Below are 21,338 nucleotides of genomic sequence, written 5' to 3'. Positions count from 1 at the left end.
AGAACGTAATGTAAAAATACACAAGCGAAGAGAGAGAGAGAGAGAGAGAGAGCGAGAGCGAGAGAGGAATCGAGTATAAAATTGTCCATGGTCGCGCTCGCGCGACGAGCAATAGGGCCTTTGTCTGGCGACCGGGCGGTTGAAATAAAAAATAATTAGTCGCTTTCAGCTTCTGGGCGATATAGTACCGCAAACTCCTTTGCGCGAGAACGGACGGTTAAGCTTTCCAGCTTGGATAAAGGAGGAATTAACCGTGGAAGTCCTTTATATTCGTTCGCGACGTTAAACGCGACTTCTATTGACCCGGCTTCCAACGTTCGTGTATACCACCACACTAGATTCCGGCAAACGTTTGCCAATTCATGAAACATGATTGCACTCTTACGGTAGTTAAACATGATTAATTATCGGCCTTTATGTATTTTTTGGTCATTAAGTCTGCAAGATGGATCACAACTATTTAGCGACATGAAAGATGGCAGTCTGATGAAAACGATCGAAAAAGAGCCGATGTTTTAACATCGCACATTTTCACATAATAACAAGATGTAGTAATAACGCAAATTGGCAAATAATGATAAAGTGTACAAATAATAAAACATATAAAATCCAACTCGTTATTGACAAATGGACGTGGATTATTTGTAACATTGATGTCCGAGAGAATGTATCAAGGTACCATCCCGCTGCGCAATAATATTTAGTTTCGCCGAATAATTTGATTATCTGAACGCTTATCATCCTGTCACAATAATTCGCTTGAGAACCAGGTGGTAAAAGTTATAAGTGCTTCAACGTGCGCGGGTATAGTTGTTTTAGACTATTCTACTTATCACGCGAGAAGCCCCGCTAACTCTTCCCGGTCGTATGTTCACATCGAACAAACTTTACGCGTATTCCATTTTCCGTCGCTCCCGAATATGCTACATAGTTATTCTAGCGGCGATTGTCCCGACCAGAACCGTCTTCAAGCATTTGGCCACCATCGACCAACGAAATACGGCGTTCCTTCCTAATAGATGGAAAAGCGAGAGATAAGCCGTTGACCAAAAGTTTGCGCATTAATTCCTCGTAAAGCCAGGCTATTAAATAGTCATCTTCACCACGTTATTAAATTACTGGCGAAAATGCTACTTGATGATGAAATATTCACAAGTAGGTGGTCCGCGACTAATCTTTTCCTAAAGTCGAGATATTTACGAAATTGGCCAGGTGCGCACAAACTATCGATAAAAAAAGAATTAGTGCCCGCCTGATTAATGCGTTTCGTGATTTTGACGTGTATTCCACATCGGCAGGTGCAGAGTTTTACGTTACAGCGCGATGGTCGCGTTCGATAACTGCCGCCAATGACAAGTCCATTTCTTTTACGAGACTGCGCGTTTGATTAACCGAACTAGATTGTATCCCAATAAAGAGAAGTACCTGACAGTTCCCTTATCTTATCCCGTACCACCTGTCCGAATGGGTTAAGACTCGTATCTGGTCACGCTACACCAAGTGGATGCTCTCCTTATATTCACCGTGCGCACTCGGAATTAAAGCCTCGGAGAATGTAAGGGACACGGTAAGGCAATGGTCGGCCGGCCGGCCGGGCATTATCGTATTCAGATGAGCTTCACGCGACTGCAAGAGCGACGCTCGACATTAACGTTTCCATTATAGCGATACGACGTACCGCGGGCTCTCGTCCGCGGGTGTAATCCTCGAGTTTAATTGTCGCGCCGGGGACAACAGAGAGTGGCGCGATACGTTCTCCATCCCCGTTTCCGCTCTTCCGTGCTATTCCGAAAATCGCTGCTCTCCCGGGCGCGATCCAGCTGTGAAAAGTCCACGATTCCCGGGTGCACTTTTCGCGACTGTGCATCGTGGTTACATCGAAAACATACCAAATGGTAAATTCAACGGAAAGCGATTTGAGCAATCTCGGATTATTATGAAAAATTTAGAAAAATACGCAGTGTTTTGTCTCTGTTGAGGCTGCCCAATTATCAGCTAGTTGTAAATTGCAAATGAAACTTTTAATCGTCGCACCGAGGACATTACTCTTTACGTTTTCTCGTTGAGTATATATGGAAAAACACAAATTACTATATTCCTAAGACATTACTACCCCTCTATCGTTCCGTTCAGATCCCTAGAGTTCTAAACTCGCCCAGCTTGCGCAGATAACCGGTGTAATATCGCGCGAGAACGAGGATAGAAACAAATGCCGATCGTTCGCGTTATTACAGGTAGCAGAGATATTAACCACGCGCGCGGCGCTCACGTTTCCTTTCGACGTGGATATAAACTGCGCGCGGGCCGAATGTGTGTTCTCGCCCGATACGAGCCTGGCTGGTCTAATTACAGGTATCCATGGGAGAAACGTGATATCTATAGAATTATTTCTCCTTTATTCGTCGCGGAAACGAGCGCATAATTAGACATCCGACCGCAGGAAGTTCGGGCTGATGCGACTTTAAACTGACGTCTGGACTCGCGTTTCGCCGCGGATGGAAGTAGATAGAACAACGATCGTTAACAACGGTTCCCGCACGATTATTTCGACGAACCGACGAAATAATCGTACGTACCGCAGGAATAAGTTTCCAAAGCTCCTCCAACGTGAATTCCATGCTAGCGCCCGCATCGGAGCTGCCGCCGTCTGCTCGAAATAACGGAAAGTTCCCATTAAAAGCCTGCGAAGATAAGGAAAATCCAACAAAATTAGATCCACTCGTCTCAAAGGAAAATTAATAATCCTGATGAAGAGATTTTTCATTTTCTGAAAAATCTGATTTATTTCCCAATGACTGCTTTCGATCGTGTATCACGGTGTCTCAAATCTCCATTTTTTTAATTCAACCATTTTTTTAATTCAACGATGGACAGAGAACTTTCCGGAGTATAAGATTACATGTTTTCAATTGGACATTCGATTTTCGAAACATAAGATGCAAATAGAATGGCACTAACCGGTATTCTTACAATTTTTTGGTTATTCTAAATCGCAATAATATATGTATCGATATATACTCTCTCCCTGTCTTTCCCTCCCTTTCTCTCTTTCTCTTTACATCACTAGTTGAGAAACTTTCTCTCTTGTGGTTAAACTACTTCGAAACTCAATATCACTGTTTCGTTTTACACGCCGCTAAGATACGTACATGCACGACTGCATACTGGCAGCCGCATTGCCTTGACATTGACGAATTGCCACACGCTTTGCTCTTCTCGGAATTTAAATGGCACCATCTACATATCTGAAAACGAAAGCTTTTCAGCTGAAAGACGCGAAAATTTTTCGAATGAAATTGCTTCCAAACATGCTTTATTCACCACGCTCCTGCTATTCAATCTTTATTAATTCCTTTCAGTCAACCTTCAGCAATCTTTTATTAACCATCTACTTAGCCATCTCATTAGTGACTGAAAACATGTCAAACATTTTACCTTAAATGTCCTGGCTAATAGTTAGTTTCATTTAAAGTTTTTGCGACTTTTTTATTTTACTTATTTCCTTTTCAATGAAGGAAAGGGTTGATAAGGATTGATGTTTTATAAATGTTCATAGAATGAAAAAACTGACACCATTATAATTAGAGAATGTAATTAAATATTACATATGAAGAAAAGAAAAAGAGGGGGCAGGAAACGATGACAGACGAAAACTACAATGACATGAAATAAATGAAGAGAAAAATAAAAAGAGCAATGAAGAGATAAGAGAATCAGATTAGAGAAGGTGGGCATTGTAAAAAAGCAGGAGTTAATGGACAGCTATTGTCAGAGGAAATACGTAGAAATTTCTGCAGGAAGAGAAAACGATCTATAAGAAATCTATTAACAATTCTGGAGGGTTGAGAAGGTTTTTTTTTTAATCAGATTGGCTTGCATATAATCTCCGTTCTCTCCGATCCTCACTCTTTACTAGTCGTCGCTGTCGACTCCGGGGCGTAGGGAAGATAATTGTTGCCCGCGGCTGGACAATCGTCGGATAAAGTCACCTCCTCGTCTCGTTCATGCTCCTCGTTTGTGTTCTTGCGCATGTGCATACACATACGCACACGCACACGCACATACACACACACACACACACACGCGCGCGCGCGTTCACGGTACTTACGGTGATAAATTTGTCCAGTGATAAGAGTCCCGATTTTTGTCTTTACGACCCCCGGTGGGGCTTGGGGCATGGGATCTGGGGAAGGGATCACTTCCGGCTCATGGCGTGACTGCCTCGCGCCCCCGGCGCTCGCCTGACGTGGACGGCAGATACTACGGAGGGATCTGCTTGTAAGGGGAAGGAGTGTGACTCTCCCGTATAAGGTTGTACAACCCACATGTAATACCATCGGGGCGCATTTCACCCCCGAGTGCACGGGGCAGTCTTTCTTCTCCCTTGCACACATTCTCTTTCTCTCTCTTTCTCTTTTTCGTCACTTTGCCACGAAGGGATGGGATGCTGGTTCAGAGTGTGTAGAGACCAGTCAATGCCGTCGGGATAGAGACAGAAGCAGGGAGGTGTTACGACGGAAATGCAGAAACCGGAGACGGAGGGCGTTCCACCTCCGCCGAGTGAGCAGGTAGTTTTTCGCGTGCTTTATGACTATCGATTCTTTCCTGCCCCTGTGCTACCCGTCGCGCTCGGTGCGTCGAGACGGCTCGGGGCCGTCACGTGTTAGCTGGTGGTGCGTCCTGTCGCTGACTCAGCCGAAACGCAGCTCAGCATTAATATTAATTACCGCGGCACGAGTGCGCTCGTGGTCGCGTGGGTTGGCGTTTTTCGAAAACGCTCGAATGGGCTCGTATTCGCGAATGGCGATAATCGTATTTCGCCGTCACCGCAACTTTAGAAAGTACGTCACAATCGCGTGCTTGGAATATAACAAATAGCAAGTTGAAAATAACAAATCTGGGCGGTGAATTTTGCGGTTATAAAATAAATTTTAGCAATAATACTAGTTTACTGTTATATTAACTCCTGTCATTTTACAAAAAGAAAAAGAGAAAAATAAGGGAAAGAGAGAGATAGATAGATAGATACATATAGAAAGAAAGAGAGAGAAAGAGGTAAAAATACATTGCTGAGTTAAGCTCCATTGATAAAATATTTATACACTGTTCTATATACTCAAAACACTACGGATATTTCTCATGTGCAGAGTAACACCAGAAGTTGGTTACGCTGGGCACGTTTCACGTGTCATTCTTTCACGCAAGGATAACGCAGCACCTCACCATTGCAAGAGAAACATTTATGAGAAAGGTAACTGATGAGGAGTTTCGTATTTCTAGCGTAATGATAGGTTTCGTCGATCAATCAGATGTTAATGCCCATTCGTGCAACGACCGCATGAATAATTCTGTCGCCGCTATACTCATACTAATTCCAATATAAATTCGGATCAGCGTTGATTGGCAGAATAGAAAATAATCGTAATAACAATCAATGCAAATGTAATCGACTTACAAATTGTAAGAATTTAATTGCAATAATTTAAGATAATATTTTAATTGCAATAGGTGCAAGTTTAAAATTATTAAAAATACATGTGTCTTTTTACACATTTTCAAGCTTAAAGAATGAATAAATAAATGTATAATTTGAATTAATAAACTTGAAAATGTATAAATTCTGTGAGGAAAAAATGCAAATAATGAAAACGAGAAATGTTACAACAAATTGCATATACTCATCTTCAAGTATTATAACTCATTAATGATAATGTCCCAAACATATTTAGGACAAACATTTTATGCTTTAACTTTAATGAATAACCTTTTAAATTTTTTGCATTTGATTTTCAAATATATATTAAAACAGTTTACCAAAAAGTAATGTTATTATACACAAAAATGATTTTTATTTTCACCGAGGCTAATATTTTTATATTTTCAAAAATATTGAAAAAGACTCTAATGTATAAAACCTTTCGTGTTATAATTATTCTTTGATAAGTGGGTTAGAAACTAAAGACCAATTATCTGACATTTCTAAAGAGACCATCGCGGAACAAGTTGACTATACTACTTCGCATAAGGACATCATGGATGGCAAGGTACATATAACCCTTCCGTTTACCGCGATAATGGCGGTATCGAGGAAGAAGGAAGGAGGCTGAAGCGGGACAGGAAGAGAACGAATAGACTGCAAACAATGGCCGACCGTTTTCAACAGTGTAAACGGACTTAAATGCGGCTCAACGAGGAATAATAACAAAAATGAAATCCGCGATAGCAATGGAAAAGGAACGGGGTTCACTCGCAATGACATCTGCGGAAGAAACAACGTTGCGGTGGTTAGGGACGTTAAAAATGTATTATCTCGCTGCGATAACAAGCATAGTCCCTTTGATGGCGCACGAGCTAGGCGGAATAAATTAATCGCGACAAATGTTGGGCTTTCCAGTGAATCTGATAAACTTTGGAAATATGAAATTTATGTAATTTTAAACAATTCACGCTGGAATGATGCATGTGACTCTTATGAAGTTCCAATCAATATTAATTAATATCGGTCAATACATTTTTAATTTTACGTCAAATATATGTTTATCTGTCCCTCTGTAATGTCTCAACGAGGTCACGTTAATTGTTATGACGATCAATAGAAGCGGCTTAATGAACACAAACGTGATGAGAAACATAAGCAAACATTTATTAAACAATTCGTTTATTGTTAATTTGGGTCATTTGAGCGGTTTGAAGATACACTATACTTATCGGAATATTATCTTCTGCCATTATTTATGAGAGAGTTCACAAAGCTATTAACATGGGCTCTTTATCATGCCCCGTGTTTAATATTTTTAACGGCGTGGAGAGTTAAAGTTAGCACAAGGGGACAGCCATTACAGGAAGGCGATTTAAAAGCCCGAAACCTACGAGCCACTTTCCGTGAGAATTCGCATTCGCCAGATTACATTCCTCGGTACGTGCAGCTGAGAAGATTCGAATACTCGGTGCTGTTTCGCGTCGCTTCCTTAAATTGGCGATTCCGGGTGATTTGTGGAGAGCGTCGCGCGGTAAAGGCGCCTTGTAAAAATCCGAGAAACCACGGTCCACCGATCACCATGGTCCTTAGGGTCGGCGACGTAACGATATTACACGCTTCGCGTGTCGAAAATGGTTTAAAAAAAAGAGGCAGAGAGAGAGAGAGAGAGAAAAGGAGAAATCTGTCGCGCCGGTCGCGTGATTAGGTTTCGCGCCTGTCAAGGAAGGGTGATATTACACTGTCGTATAATTTCACGTGCTTGTACCGTGGAGTCGGGCGACTTTTCGAGTGCTTTCACCCACGAGAAAGGGCAAGTTTTCGAGTGCTTTCGTGCGACGTTCTATACGCGCCTCTGATCGCTCGTCGCACAGGGTATCGGCCCGGCCAACGGCGCTCGATGCATTTGAATATTTAATGAGGGATCACGGTAAACAACCGCATATTACTCGCTGACTGTGAGCACAGCCATATTGGTAATACCGCGTTTATTATTGGTAATACAACGATGGTACCGTGTGCTTGCGATAATCCTTAATTCGGCTTCCGGCATACGAAAGTTTCTCCGCGGCTTTTAGAGTGTTTCCCGCAAAAATATTATTAACAATGCTCGTTAAATGTATAAATAAAATGTAAATTTTAGAAAATTAGATATTTAAATCGAAACGTCCGCAGGGAATTATAATCAGTTCGTTAATTAATTTATTATGCGTAATTGTTAATTTATTATTATGCATTTCTGTACGGGATTAATATCAGTTTTCGAAAATGATTTTAGAAACGAAGACAGTATTGCGATTATTAATGCGCACTGTGTAAAATTACATTTTTGTCCAGTTAATATCTCTCGCAAGTATTATATCGCAGGTGTAGTCCATGCATTTCTCATGTAATATAATTTATCGAGTGCAAATAATACACAAGCAACAAAATGTGTGTACAATTAGAATGAGTCACATAATGGCGAATGCATATTTTATATTCATGCAAATATACTTATATTCTCATTATTGACAATTGCGATTGCTATCGATGCTTCAATAACGTACGACATTAATGTCAGTATCAAATCAACAGTTTTCGTAATTGATAAAGCACGAAAAGAATTGTAGTCGCGATAACTGATAAAATCATCTTCTAACAGAAAATGGATGTGCCAATAAATTTTAGTACGAACATCGCCGTACATACACATTGCTTGTTCGATTGGCATGTGGACATTTATTAAGCATTGAACAAACATACTTTAATAGCTCACTATGACCGTCTATTATAACAGTTTACAAATTTCAATTTACGTTCATGGCCATTGTTATTATAATTAATATCATTTTCAATCGAATTGTTATAGTAACATACAACATGCTACATGTTTACCATTGTTATCGGTAGTGTTATTAGTAGTCGTTATTGTCACATTATTTATTTTATCGTTGTAGAAACGTGGTGCGCACATGGAAATTAAATACCATTTCATTTGTACACATACATATAAAGATGTTCTAGTTTCCAGTTGAAAAGCGATACTATGCATAAACTTTAATGATGCAATCGGAATAATTGTAATAAACTTAATCTGCCATTTATAAAAACCTCCTTTTCCTACGGTCCTTTGTAATCATATATTCTCCGCTAGCATTGTCCGGATGACCGACTTACGGAAAGGAGTCGTCAAACGTATGGCTTTACTTTCGGCGCACAGACATCGTCCACGGAATTCGGGATTATTCTGGACCGTGGCCAGATTTCAGCCTTCGTTCTACGACGTTCGCAAAATGCCCGTGTCTTTTCGCTTATCCGTACCTGTTTCTAGCAAAGATTGGTGGTCGCGCTTCATAAATTTCAACCATAATATTCTCGCATTTTAGAAAAATTTTGTCGGAAACCAACAAGTAGACGAGGCATCTTGAGAGGTAAATTTTTATCCCGAGAAGCGCGAGAGCGGTGCTAGCACACCGAGCGGCGTGTGCCGGCTCTCATGAAATATGAAATTTCTCGCATCCGTTGCAAATCACGGAGCACCCCTAAAAATTCAGCGAAATGTTACGGACGAGAACGCCAGACAAAAGTGGTTCTTTGAAAACTAGGCTCCCCCCTCTCTCTCTCTCTCTCTCTTTCGTTCTCTTTTTCTTGTTACATGACATGAATTCTCCCTGTTACGGAACACAAAACGAATGTTAAATGAAAATGTCACAAATTAAGCGTTGGCGTAAAGTTTATACGTAGCGATTGAAAAACAAGAGGGACAATAATTGGCAAGTGCAACATAATTAAGAAAAAGAGATTAGTCGAAGGTTTTTCGTTGCGTTAAATTCGTCATAAATTTGATCCTCTCGCGCTTAATGAGCGTAATCGTGCATGACATTCGTCAAGTAGCTTTGGACTTGATGAGCGACAATAGTCGTTATTATGCATTTGCATTCGCCAGTGTATCATTAATATTTAACGGCTTGATAATTTACGAAAATTTACCGTATGTCGCGACAGAAACGCGTGGCAAAAACGGGCAGTTTCACGCACCCAGGATAATACTTTTCATCATCCGGCCTAATAATGAGACGCATATGCAACAATTTTCACGGGAATTAAATACAGGCGCGCGGTGCGCCGAAGTCGGATTCGCCGTAAATAACTGGAACCAACTAGAGCTCCCGTTTATATCCTGTTACGAGTAATTATGCGAAGGGTTTAAAGTATATTCCCGCGTGTTCTGTTCGGCCGTAGATTCAAATTTGCCCGGTGCATTGTACAGCTCGCAAAAAGTGTTGTGTGCCGCTGCCGCCGCGACGAGAAAAAATAAGAATGCGTGAAATTTACATTTTACGTATCACGCTTTTGCACTCCCGGTCTTCTTTTGCCGCGCCGTGCACTTCCAACATTACGCTGCTCTCGTCGTTGCGGTCTCCGCGCTGGGAAGTATTATTTCTAATTACACCGGAATGCGAATATAGCGCGATGCCGTTTTGCGCGGCAGCTTAGCTTCCGGCGAATCGTTGCTTACACGAAAAATAAAGAACATTATCTCTTGAGAATTATATTTGCAAAAGTAGCTATAATTAATTTTAATTAACCGCATATACACCTCTGAAAGATACACAATTCAATTCTCTCTATGCAATTTAGTTTGGAATTAAGTGAGAAGCAAAGATATCAGAAATAAAAGTTAAGCGCGGGACTTAATTTTTGGTCTCTGTGCGCCATAAATATCTTTATTCGATTATTTGGCCCAAAATATCAACCTTTCCTGTACTTTATCTACGTACTGGTCGCATCGCAAGCGCGACGGAGAATTAACGCAAGTCGCGCAACTTGAAATTGACACAGCACCGAAAGTTCGATCGACTTGGAGCTGCATGATTTGATATAACTAGGCTACGTGAATTCGCGAAACATCTGTTTGCGTGACGGAACGTATGAATTCGCGTAATCACGTTTGCGCGAAAGAAATTTAAGTGTCTCGAACGGCGCGACGAGAAATTGAAATGGGGAAACAGAAATGCTTTTGGCTGGGATCAGAATAAAAATCTGTAGAGGGTCCGCGACTGGAAAAACGGGGAGAAATTAATTCGCGCTGGCGGAGTCAGTCTGAAAAAACACAGACGCGGCGGTACCGGCGCGCGTACGACACGGCGAGAGGTAAGGATTTGACGCGGAAAGCGTAAATTATTTTTCTGCCGAGACAAACGGAGTCGTTCGGAAAAATTCACAGAAAACTTGGGACACCGCTGACCCATAAGTTGGTCCATTTATTTCTTCGTCGGCTACAATTCGCGACGTGATGGCTATTGCTGCAAGCAGCCTGGAATATATACAACTGCCGCGATAACGCTCGGAATACATTTACCGGACTAATTCGGTCCCTTCCCGACGCGGCCCGTACGTATACGTCTCGCCGCGCGCGCGCGCGCAGGAATGCGGTCAAAAGAAAATAAAGAAATTAATTGGAAACGAGAATGCATGCCTGAGAGAAGGGAACGGAGAAAAGAAGCCGGGTCTCTCGGGATTCAGGCAGTCAGCGTTACATTTTAAACTCCGTAACAAGATCTGGGCACATTCCGGCGGTTCGGCGAAGCTCGCACGGAATTTTCCACGATGGCGATGAGCAGGACGAAATGGTCCGCGAGCAGATTCGATTTGGCACCTTTGTCGATAAAGCGGAGAGCTGAGTTTGACACGCAGTATTTGTTAACAAAAGAATCTTTAAGGGACGCGCCGGCGCGTGTCCGCATTGGACTGTCGGATTCAAAATGAGCTTTCTCTCTCTCGCACGCGCGCGGCTGGTGATTGTTTCCTACGATTGGAGATTGCAAATTCCCATCAAAGGATTAAATATATTTTCCCTTCCGATACGAGAAACGGGATAATGCACGTGTGGCGTGAAATGAACGGTTTACTTATCGCGGGACTCTAACGTGTGTAATAAAGAGTCGTGCCGCTATCACGTGCGCAAATTGTTTCGCCGTTAATCGGTTCCTTTCTTAGCGGGATTATCCCCCGCATTATATATATATCGCGTAACATTAGAGTGTAACTTACTCGGCAAACAGCGTAATGGAAATATAATCCGGAGGACTAAAGCCTCCGCAATCCCACCGAAACGAAAATACCTTCGCGAACATGAGATCGCCGAGTTCCGTTTTTCCTCTCTCTTTTACTTATCCCTTTCTCTCTCGCTCGTCCTTCCCGCTATTTTTCTCTGATCCCGGACGCGGGTGGAAAATTATACGATCCAGGCCATAGGAAACGGCAGAACTCGATTTACATACCTCGGTGGACTGGGAATCGCGCGCGGATCAAGTTACCCGGGTGGGCCGACGAGCGAGCGAACGAACGAACGAGCGAGCGAGCGAGCGAGCGAGCGAGCTTAATTAACCACGTGCGCGAATCGCGCGAGTGACACCGCGCGCGTGATGCACACACTTCGTTAAATTTTATTCGTCGTAATTGTACGACCGCGTCCTCCCGCGTACCGACAGTGTCACCTTTAATTACGCCGTCCGTCCTGCCGGTGCCGCCGTCGAACTGCGGACCCTTGCTTCCCGACAGATAGACCACGAGACGGAGCGCGTTGAAAATCGCGGATGAAAGAAAACAAAAAGAAACTGTATCCGATTGTGAGATCAGGCACGCAACACTGTGCGAGCAGGCGGAGCGAGCTTAATACTCTTGTCCTGCGGTTCTTCAGTCGAAACGCCCTCGTTAGTCAGATGTTAATGAGCAGAATCTTCATTAGACCGTTTTATATCGTGTGTCAGTCGGTGCGAGCCGATACAAAAGTTGCCGATGATACCGTGTCCTTAACGAAGATCCGTTTTAGAGGAAATTAATTTCGGCGCCATCCATCCCGATATTATTTTAAAGTTTATCGCGACGGCTAACGTAATCGCAGCGATTATTTCGAAAAATCGTAAATCGTATCTCCGATCAGGCAGGCGATTTTAAACTGGCCAGACGACGGTAACGAAATTACATTGCGAATCGATATTCGTTAATCTGCTTTAAACTGTGCAATATAATGCAGGACGAAGCAATTTTGCGCGATCATCTAAAAATAACGCTCGGTGTCAGGCCGCATGAATATCACTGAGCGAGCTTTAATCGTGATTCTTTATACGCTCCTTGCGACTTTAACATATCGTCTTTACTCATCAGGTAGGAGAGTGTTCTCCGTTTCGCGAAAAACATGTACATACACCGTTGATGCCGATTGACAACGCGTGTGACGAAAGACCGAGCATAACGCAGATACACGCGAGAGAAATGTAATATAAGCTTGTTGGAGCGATATCCGGCCGTTCAGCTTCGTTGTTTATTTGTGGGAAAACGTCAAGCGCGCTCGCGCGCGAGCAAGCGCAAATTGCTTTAAATTGAGTTCTGACAAATTCACCGATAATTTTGCATTCCGTTACACCCTTTTAAACCCGTCACTTTGTTTCACCATTAACGTCGTTTCGCGTGACAACGTTATGACATTTCGTTTCCCGCGGAATTGAAAATTACTACCGCACGAGCGCCGGGCTTAAACGACCCCGGCGATTGCAACCTGAATACTTTATATAATGTCAATTATTTGGTCGTGGATTGGCAAGCGTATCGATTTTGTCGTCGATTAAAGCGCCCGATGCGAGTTCGATCCCGCGATTTGAAAGCCGCGCCCGTAATGCCATGTTCGTAATGCGACGCGAAATAGTTCTCAGCGTCACGTTTGGCGGAAATGAACGCCTTCGATTGCTCCATGATCGCGGAATTTTCTCGCCGAGTCGTTAGATCGAGACTTAAATTTACCTCCTCCGCGAAAGGAGCTTTACGGGAGGCAGAAACGGGAAGGCGAGGAGGTAACAAAGTACGGCACCGGTGAGAAAAAAAAGTAGGTTGGTTGGGAGTAAAAGTCGGAGATATAAAATATGCAAGCGTAACTATTCGTATAATGAAAGAAGTTACCGATAAAGACGGCGGGGGCTGACTTTTAAACTGGTGCCATTAGCATCCCGGAAGTAAAAATCGCGAGAATTAAATCCAACGCGGATCCCGTAATGTAGTATTATCGTCAAAAGTTCCTCAGCCATTATTATCGAACGGGCTCTTTCGTCCACTGATTATTATTCGATGACGAGGCTGCTGCACGATTCCATCATAGCTCGTTATTTTTCTTGTGTTTTAAAAATGTTGCGAAAAATACATTTTACCGCAGCGGCCGGTAGGTGCAGTTTTATACGCGAAGAAAGAAAGGATTTCGAACCATTTTCAGTGTCGAAAAGATTAATCGGTAGGCAATAAGAATTTCGCGAGTATTAAAATTGAAGCTAAAACATTATACTCTCTCGAGTGTTAAATAATTGCTCTTTCCTATTGATGCACAAAATTGACTGTTATTATTAAGTGTGTGAGAAATAGTTAATTTGGCAAGATACAAATGTTTAATGGGATATATTCCCCGAGGAAACAACATATCGGAGCACCGGTAAAACTGAAATCAAATTTTTGAAGCCGCTTGTACTGGGATCATCTTTTTTTCAGCAAGAGGACGAAACTTGTGCTTGACCCATCGAGGACATTTCGTTTCCGTCTCGAGTAGGTCGAAACACCGGGGGGAAACGGCGATGGAAAGTGCTGAGATCGCACTTGGTCGAGCGCCTTTTCACGAAAGCTAAGGGAATAAACGCGATAAAGAAGAGGCGAGAGGGAGGGAGAAAGTGGATACGACAGATCAGAAGTGGAAGAAACTATTAGAGTGTACATTTAGCCAACGAGAATTTGACGATACTGCTTCACTCTAGCGAAAGCTTATGTCAGGATAATTACTGAAACTGCCATTTGCAATCGATAGGTTTTCTCTTACAGCGAAGAAACTTCTGTGAAACTTTTTTTCCTCGTTAGAGAAAATAAAGAAAAGGCCAAGTTTGAAAGAGAGAGAGAGAGAGAGCAGAAATCAATGTATATCCCTTTCGATTGTTTTCTAATTGTATGAAATCTTTAAAATAAATTCAAGACACAAATTGCAATAAAAATTACAATTAAAAACTCGTACTTTCATAATTTGAAGAAAATGATTAACAGTAAAATGAGACATTAGATGAATGCTTCCATTTTCGAGCAACGCTTTTCCATTAAAGCGTCTCATAAGTGCTCGGTGTTCCAGAGGTTCCTCCAATTGCTATCATACGATAGGTTTGATAACATCACCCTAATGGTGTTTGCGGGTTAGCTCAGTTTTTCTCTTCGGAGTAGAATACGATAATACAAAATGAAAAATGAGAGAAAACGCGATGCGGGGCGGAGGGTGGAATTTGCGTGCTCCGGTGCGATTAGCGAGGAGGAAGTTTGCGAGTAGCGACAGCGACCGTCTTGGACGCGTGCTACGGGAGCGGCAACGGGCGGCAGCAACAACGGCAACGGCAACCGCATCTGCCAGCAGCATCCGCGTAGTCACGAAACGGAGGAAGCCGGATGAAAAAAGAATGAGTTAGAAATAATTAGCGAGGCCGCGGCAGCACGCGTGGTCGGCCCAACGCAGATGCGCCCATTTCGTATGAAAAATTAAGCGCCTCTCGTTTCTTTCGCGCCCGCTCTATTTCTACGTGTTCCCGACCAAGCTTTTTATTTCGTTCGCCTATGCACGTCCGCGGGTTTATTCTTCTCTCTCCGGTCTCTTTTTCATCGCCGCCGCCGCCGCGCCGCCACCGAAGCTCCGGTTTTCCCTTTATTGCCGCGCCCAATGTTCGACGGTCTCGCGTGCCCCGACGAAATTTAGCTGTGCCGCGATCCCCGATAGGCTCTATAATTATCCCGTTTTATCTTCATCAGGCGAACGGACTGGCTGCTCTAGGGAGGCGGCGAGTCGCGCGGCCGAGGAAGCGATATAACTCGCCTCGTTGGAGTGCGTTTTCGATTTAAGTCCGGCACGCCTGGACGTTTACATTCTCTCGCCGGCGAACGAACGGCGAGAGAATTTCAAAACGGTCTGCCACAGGTCTGGCCAGCGGTGCATTTACACGTATTGGACAATTTACAACGACAAATGTTGCGCGCGCGAAATTGTCATTTTTTTTAATTTTCTAATTTCACGGTTTATTATTATTACATTGTTATTTTCCAAAATACTTAATTACATTGTACGAGCCACATTAATATAATTATTTTCATATTTTTCATCTCGTCTCTTTCTTTCTCCCTCGTATCATGTGCCTCCACTGGCAACTACTTGCATACTTATGAATGACAATGTTGCAAATCCGCCTCTCGTATTAAAGCGAGCGAGGAAATTTGTCGAGGATCCTTCGCGATAGCCATCCGGATAAATCGGCCCCGCTCTTTAATTCATCTTCGTTACGCGCGTCAATCATCCAGCCGCGCTTCCTTCGCGCGCCTTCATTTTTCACCTTTTTTTCTTTACGGCCCGATCGATAAATTACGGCGCGACACTCGCTAGTTCCGCTCCTTTGACATATTTTCATCGCGCGCGAAGGAGTTAGCCATCAATGTGAGAGCCCGCGAATGTTCGACACGCGAAGCAGAGATTTTTGCGCCTGAAACTCGCGCTCGCGCGCTTTTTACGCCTTGCGACATTTTTATACGCCCGTGTGCTTTTTCTCTGAAAAAACCGAACCGTTTCTCACTAGACATGAATACGAGACCCATGCAGAAAAATTTAAATTCCGTCAGCCTCCACGCCGAGGGACGGGAAATTAAGTTTCGCGCATTTCTGCATCAGCTTTATTACATCGGGACGCGAAAATGCATACGGTATTGTCGGCGGAATGTCGGAATGCCCTGGGGCGCGCCGCCTGTATTTTCTTCTCCTTCGAATCGGGCGCCAGTTTTCGGCCTTCGATTTTTCGATTTGCCAGTCGACGCGGGCACTTTATTACGTGTGTGCGGTGTATCGTTTCGGGCAATCGCTTAATTTCGCGGTCCCGCGTGTTACTGCGCACACCTGTTGACGTTGAGCTGATTTCCGGTGTTCACAGCTATTTTTGTAATTTTACAACGATTACATCGCGAACGTGTCTCTAATCGCCAAGACAGCACATATTCGAGAAATTACCTCTGGATTCCCGTTAAACGTTCGATGATATGCACGGTCATACGTAGCTGTGTACGATCGGGATACATGTAGGTACACCTATTGATATTATCGCCATCACTGCAAAAACGAGCACTCGATAATCTCAGTTTCATGATGCGTTACGATCGCAACTCGCGCCGTTAAATGACTTGCTCTTCGTAAATCGGAGAACTTTGTGCAGTGACCCGCGCGTTTGTATACACACGTGGTGTCGTGTGACCAAAGGCCTTGAGACTGAACAAACAAGACGAAAACAGATTGCCCATAGGAAATTTAATTACCAACCTCTCTTCGACGTATTTTCTCGTCACACTCAAATAGCAGACACAAAAGGCCTGTTCTTTATTACTGCACTACTGAACTAGTGCAATAAGTTAAAATGAAACAAATAGATTACCTCTCATTCTAACTCATTGCACCAGTGTGCACTAGTTCAGGAGTGCAGCAATAAAAAACAGACCCAAAAGGTTTGTTAACGCTCGTGCCAATTAATATCGTTTCATCAGAATTAATAATTTCAAGGATTAACATCAAAGTAATAAAGTATTTACACGAAAACAGCAACTCGCGGAACAATTTATAATTATACAAAATATATCGGTGAGATGAAATTGAGAAAGTAATAATAAGATATTCATAATAAAGCATTTATCTAATATCATAAATAATAGAATTTGTCCGTAGGTAGACAAATTTATGCTTCAGCTTTTTATACTTACAATTGGAAAGAAGTGACGAAGTTTTCTGAATTAATAAAAGTCTACATCTGCGGATAGAAAAGTAAAAAGAAATGTCTGTCGCAGTTTAAGCAATCTGAGATATCACAGAAATTACAGATTGCTCGAATAGCTGCGAGACGTTTCTTCCTTCTTTCATTTATAGATAGATATAAAATTCTATTGGGATCTAGAAATTATTGTCACCTCTGAATATCATTTTTCTTGTCGAATATCATATTTTGAGCATAAAAGGTTAAAGGACTATTAAGAGATTAACAATAAATATAATATATACTTCCGAATGTTGTGCCAATTAGTTTAAAAAATTGTTGGCCAATAATCGTTTTGATATTTCTGTTTCTTTTTATTGTCTAATTACGCCATAGATTTGCGATCTACGCGGACGACTTATCCGACAAGAAGGAAAAGCTTCCGACGCCGAGGTGTTCGACGCATCTTTTATTTATTTATGCTAACCAAGTCAACGCGGGAACTCGTTTTGTATATGTGTATAGACTTCAAGTTCACGATTTTAAAATTTTATATCAGGTACATCCTGGTACACACGCTCTCCATATTGATATGTATGGGGCGATGCACTTTACTCTCTTTGGTCGAAACGCTTTTCATTTCCTGCTGAGGATACAACCGATATAAAAAAGCTCTCCGTACGATTCCCGAGAAAGTAGCAGTTTCTTTATTATTTTATCAGCTCGTTTCGCGTTTTCGTATTCCTTTGCATCTACATTTGAGCTCTTTATACAGCTCTCAGCGATTGATCACAGAAATTGTTAAGAAAATCGGAATACACGGAATATTTAACATTATTCGTAATTGACTGTCACCAATTCTTAGTTGTCAATTAACTTATCTGCTTTTATCGTACAAAGGTAACTTCAATAGACAAGTATTCGCTGGTCCCCGTGTTTATTTTATTATATATTATTCTTGCTACTTTTCGTTTTACACGCAATATCTGCGCTCTATTCGATTCTTCACTCGAGAGACGTATATGTCAAACTTTGCTGTCGCGAAATTTCATAACCGCAGACCGTTATTTCACGTGTCGGCGTGACGGACGGCACCAAATCTCAGGTGATCTCCGTAGATATTCGCCAGCAGTTGATATAGAAAGCATCTTCGTATTCGCGGTTACTTAATCTCTCGCCGATCGTAATCTTTTAACCGCTCCCAAACTCGTTTCGTCTCTGCCCATTTAATTTTGACTTTTACACCATTTGCCTCGCCTTAACGTGAGATTTTTATTCCGCCACGGTGTAACGCTCGCTTCCTCGTCGCTTCTCCCTCGTCCGCCTACCGGAACGTAATAAATCCCAGCCATCCTGCACTCTACTCTCTCACTCAACGCGCACCCTCGACTCTCCCTTTCTCTTTCTTCCTTATTCTCTCCTCAAGTTCCTAATTTACCCTCGTTTGACTTCTATCTTTTTTGCATTACATGCACCCTCCTTGAAATTATGATAACCGGGAAGGAACGGGCGGAATGTAATTAGAAACAGCGTCATTTTTTAACCGTTTCTTACATTTCTTGCTCTTAAAACGAGCTTAACCATTATCTTTTCATTCTTGTTAGGGTACACACCCAGATTGGGGACTAAACCGAGAAAAGAACAGATCATCGAAAAAAAAGACTGGCATAAACGAGATGGGGAACGGCCATTTGGAAATTACAGGAGCTATCAAATGCTTGGGTATAGAACGGTAGAGGAAACTTTAGCGCGGAGACGGGCTCAGCTTGTAGCTAACTACACTATACATACGTCAGTGATTCTCAAAGTGCTATTTGCGACCTCCTAGCAACTTGAATTCTCCAGCCAGACTTCTCGTGAACAAAACGAAAAACAGGAAAGCTTCTCAGGAAAAACCCAGAAGGCATCGCATTATTTAATTTTTAATAACAAAGAGCATTAATGCATGCTGTATCTTACGGCGTTTAACACGTTTATTAAATTTTTAGTAATGCTTTCTAGTGAGTTCCGTAAGGTGGTTTATTTTCTTTCTGTTCCTTTTATCCCTGTGCATGCAGATTAACTTTTTGCGATGAAGAAAAAAAACGCGATATATGTATCTAAACGAAAGAGAATGAGAGATGCTCATCACATGATTCTACGCCAAGTCTAGACTGTTAGGAAACACAATCGTTTCTCAGACGCCGTTTCCGCAGAATTATGTACGCGTATTCTTGTTACGCGTTTGTTTTTAAAGCGTATTATTCCGAGACACGTTATAAAACTTGCGCTTTATCGCGCGCCAAATTATGCGCAGTCGTGAAAGCCTTAAATAAATTTACGTATCTCGCAGCGACGGAGTCGAGATATTAAAATTTGAGAACCTCTGTGAGTTATACATCTACGTCTGCAACGTACGCATCTTCGGCTGTTATGCTCTTCGTGATAGACCCATTGAACTATATATACCTTAGCCAGAGGGGCCTAACTAATGACGACGATCTTGAACCCGACTGTTAAAGACGGATCGCGAGGAAAGCGAAACTATCGTCTACAAGCTTGATTGGTGTTCTATATCAAGCCTGAGTTTGTAATTCGTACGTGAAATGTCATGCTATCAGTTTGCAAACGTCGCTTTTGATATCGCTTCGAAATACCGTATGTTTTATTGGTCCCGGTAATTTGTCTGATTTGCGGTAAAATTGATTGGCATCAAGCACGCTGTTATTAACTTATAATTTCAATAGCGATGTTTTATTTGCGATATGATAACCGCGCAACTCGGTGAAAACTATCCTTTCCTATTGCAATTCTATCCAAGTCGGGTTATTTCGCGTTATAATTACAAATGACGGTGATGCGAAGTTGTACTTTGCTGTATCTATTCGCGTTTATTTCTTTTTCGGACTACATTTTCACGAGAAACTTTTAATAATTTTTAATAATTCTTATAAATAGTTACTTCATTTTTTTCATTAGAAATTGTAATGTAATTCACTCTCGACTAATTAAGATAATAACTTTTACATTTTATCAATTGATAAAATGTAAAATATTAATTACCGCAATAGCAAAATGTAAGGAGAAAAAGTTGTTATCGTATAAAGTATAAGGGTAGAAAATTCATCTCGTGTTAAATCCTAATTTATCATTAAATTTCAATAATATAACTGAATAATGTCAGTAATATGAAAGCCAGTTCAATTTCGATAAATCGAATTTCAACAAATCTAGCAGATTAGAGAACGATAACATCTCTGCGTTTTGTATATATTTGTTTCCGTAACAGAAATGTACGCATATTTGTAATGCATAATTCAGCCAACAGATGTTTCGACGTGTCAAACTCGCTCTGTACAACACTTTAAAAATATATATATATATACATAATATGTAACGCAATTGGATTTTCATCACAGTTTTAACGCTTAAGGGATTTTTATGAGCTAGACCGATTCTCGCGAATGGCCTTTCACAGTCTTTGTGGCTTTCTCGAAGCACGTGCTTAAAATACAGCGCGGTAGTTAGCATCCTTAGGAGCGAGTAAAAAAAAGGAAGTCATCGCCGAGAGAAAGAGAGGGAGGGGGTGGAAAGAGGATGTTTATCCTTTAAAGCGGATATAGCGAAGGGACAGGCACGCGTACACGGGGATGAGACCGATGTGCGTTCGTGCGCTCGAAAGCGCAGCAGCTCGCGTAAGTGAAAGCACTCACCCTCTTGCCTCAGCAGCATCACGAGGAGCAGCAACATAAAATCCATCGCTCGGCGGCGCTCGCGCACCCTCCGGTCCACGATTCGTAATTTTCACCCAGTTTCCTCGGCGACTGGCGGCGGTCTTGCCAACAATTCTCTTCTTCCTAACGTCACAGAAATGTCGGCGTAATAGTAATGGGGGGGGGGGGGGAAACGAAAGCGTTTATTCCCACAGGCAGCGTAGATACGGGAGATGTGCGGCGATCGACACCTTCCGTTCGATTTACGTCAAAAACGATTAATTTGATACAATATGAAATCATTAATCTCGTTAACGTTCAAAATCGACCCGGTTTTTGGTGAAAATTTTAAAGCGCATTCTCATGTCGATTACTTGAAATTTGACGAAATTGATT

At 42.2% G+C, this 21,338-nt stretch overlaps 1 protein-coding gene across 2 annotated transcripts in view; it reads right to left on the bottom strand.

Annotated features, from left to right (window-relative positions):
- The window catches only part of LOC105567782 (cell adhesion molecule 2-like), a 73,565-nt gene extending 52,502 nt beyond the window's left edge, over window positions 1-21,063 (bottom strand). For both annotated transcript variants that reach the window (XM_012022917.1, XM_012022918.1), the window contains exon 1: window positions 20,943-21,063. In XM_012022917.1, the coding sequence (XP_011878307.1) occupies window positions 20,943-20,988 (46 nt within the window). In that variant the 5' untranslated portion in view covers window positions 20,989-21,063. The remainder of the gene's footprint in view (window positions 1-20,942) is intronic.
- Between the last annotated feature and the right edge of the window lie 275 nt (window positions 21,064-21,338).

This window comes from Vollenhovia emeryi, unplaced genomic scaffold, assembly GCF_000949405.1.
Source record: "Vollenhovia emeryi isolate VEMERY1.0 unplaced genomic scaffold, V.emery_V1.0 DF939134.1, whole genome shotgun sequence".
In the NCBI taxonomy this organism is placed as follows: Eukaryota; Metazoa; Arthropoda; class Insecta; order Hymenoptera; family Formicidae; genus Vollenhovia; species Vollenhovia emeryi.
This window is presented reverse-complemented; position numbering and strand designations above follow the sequence as displayed.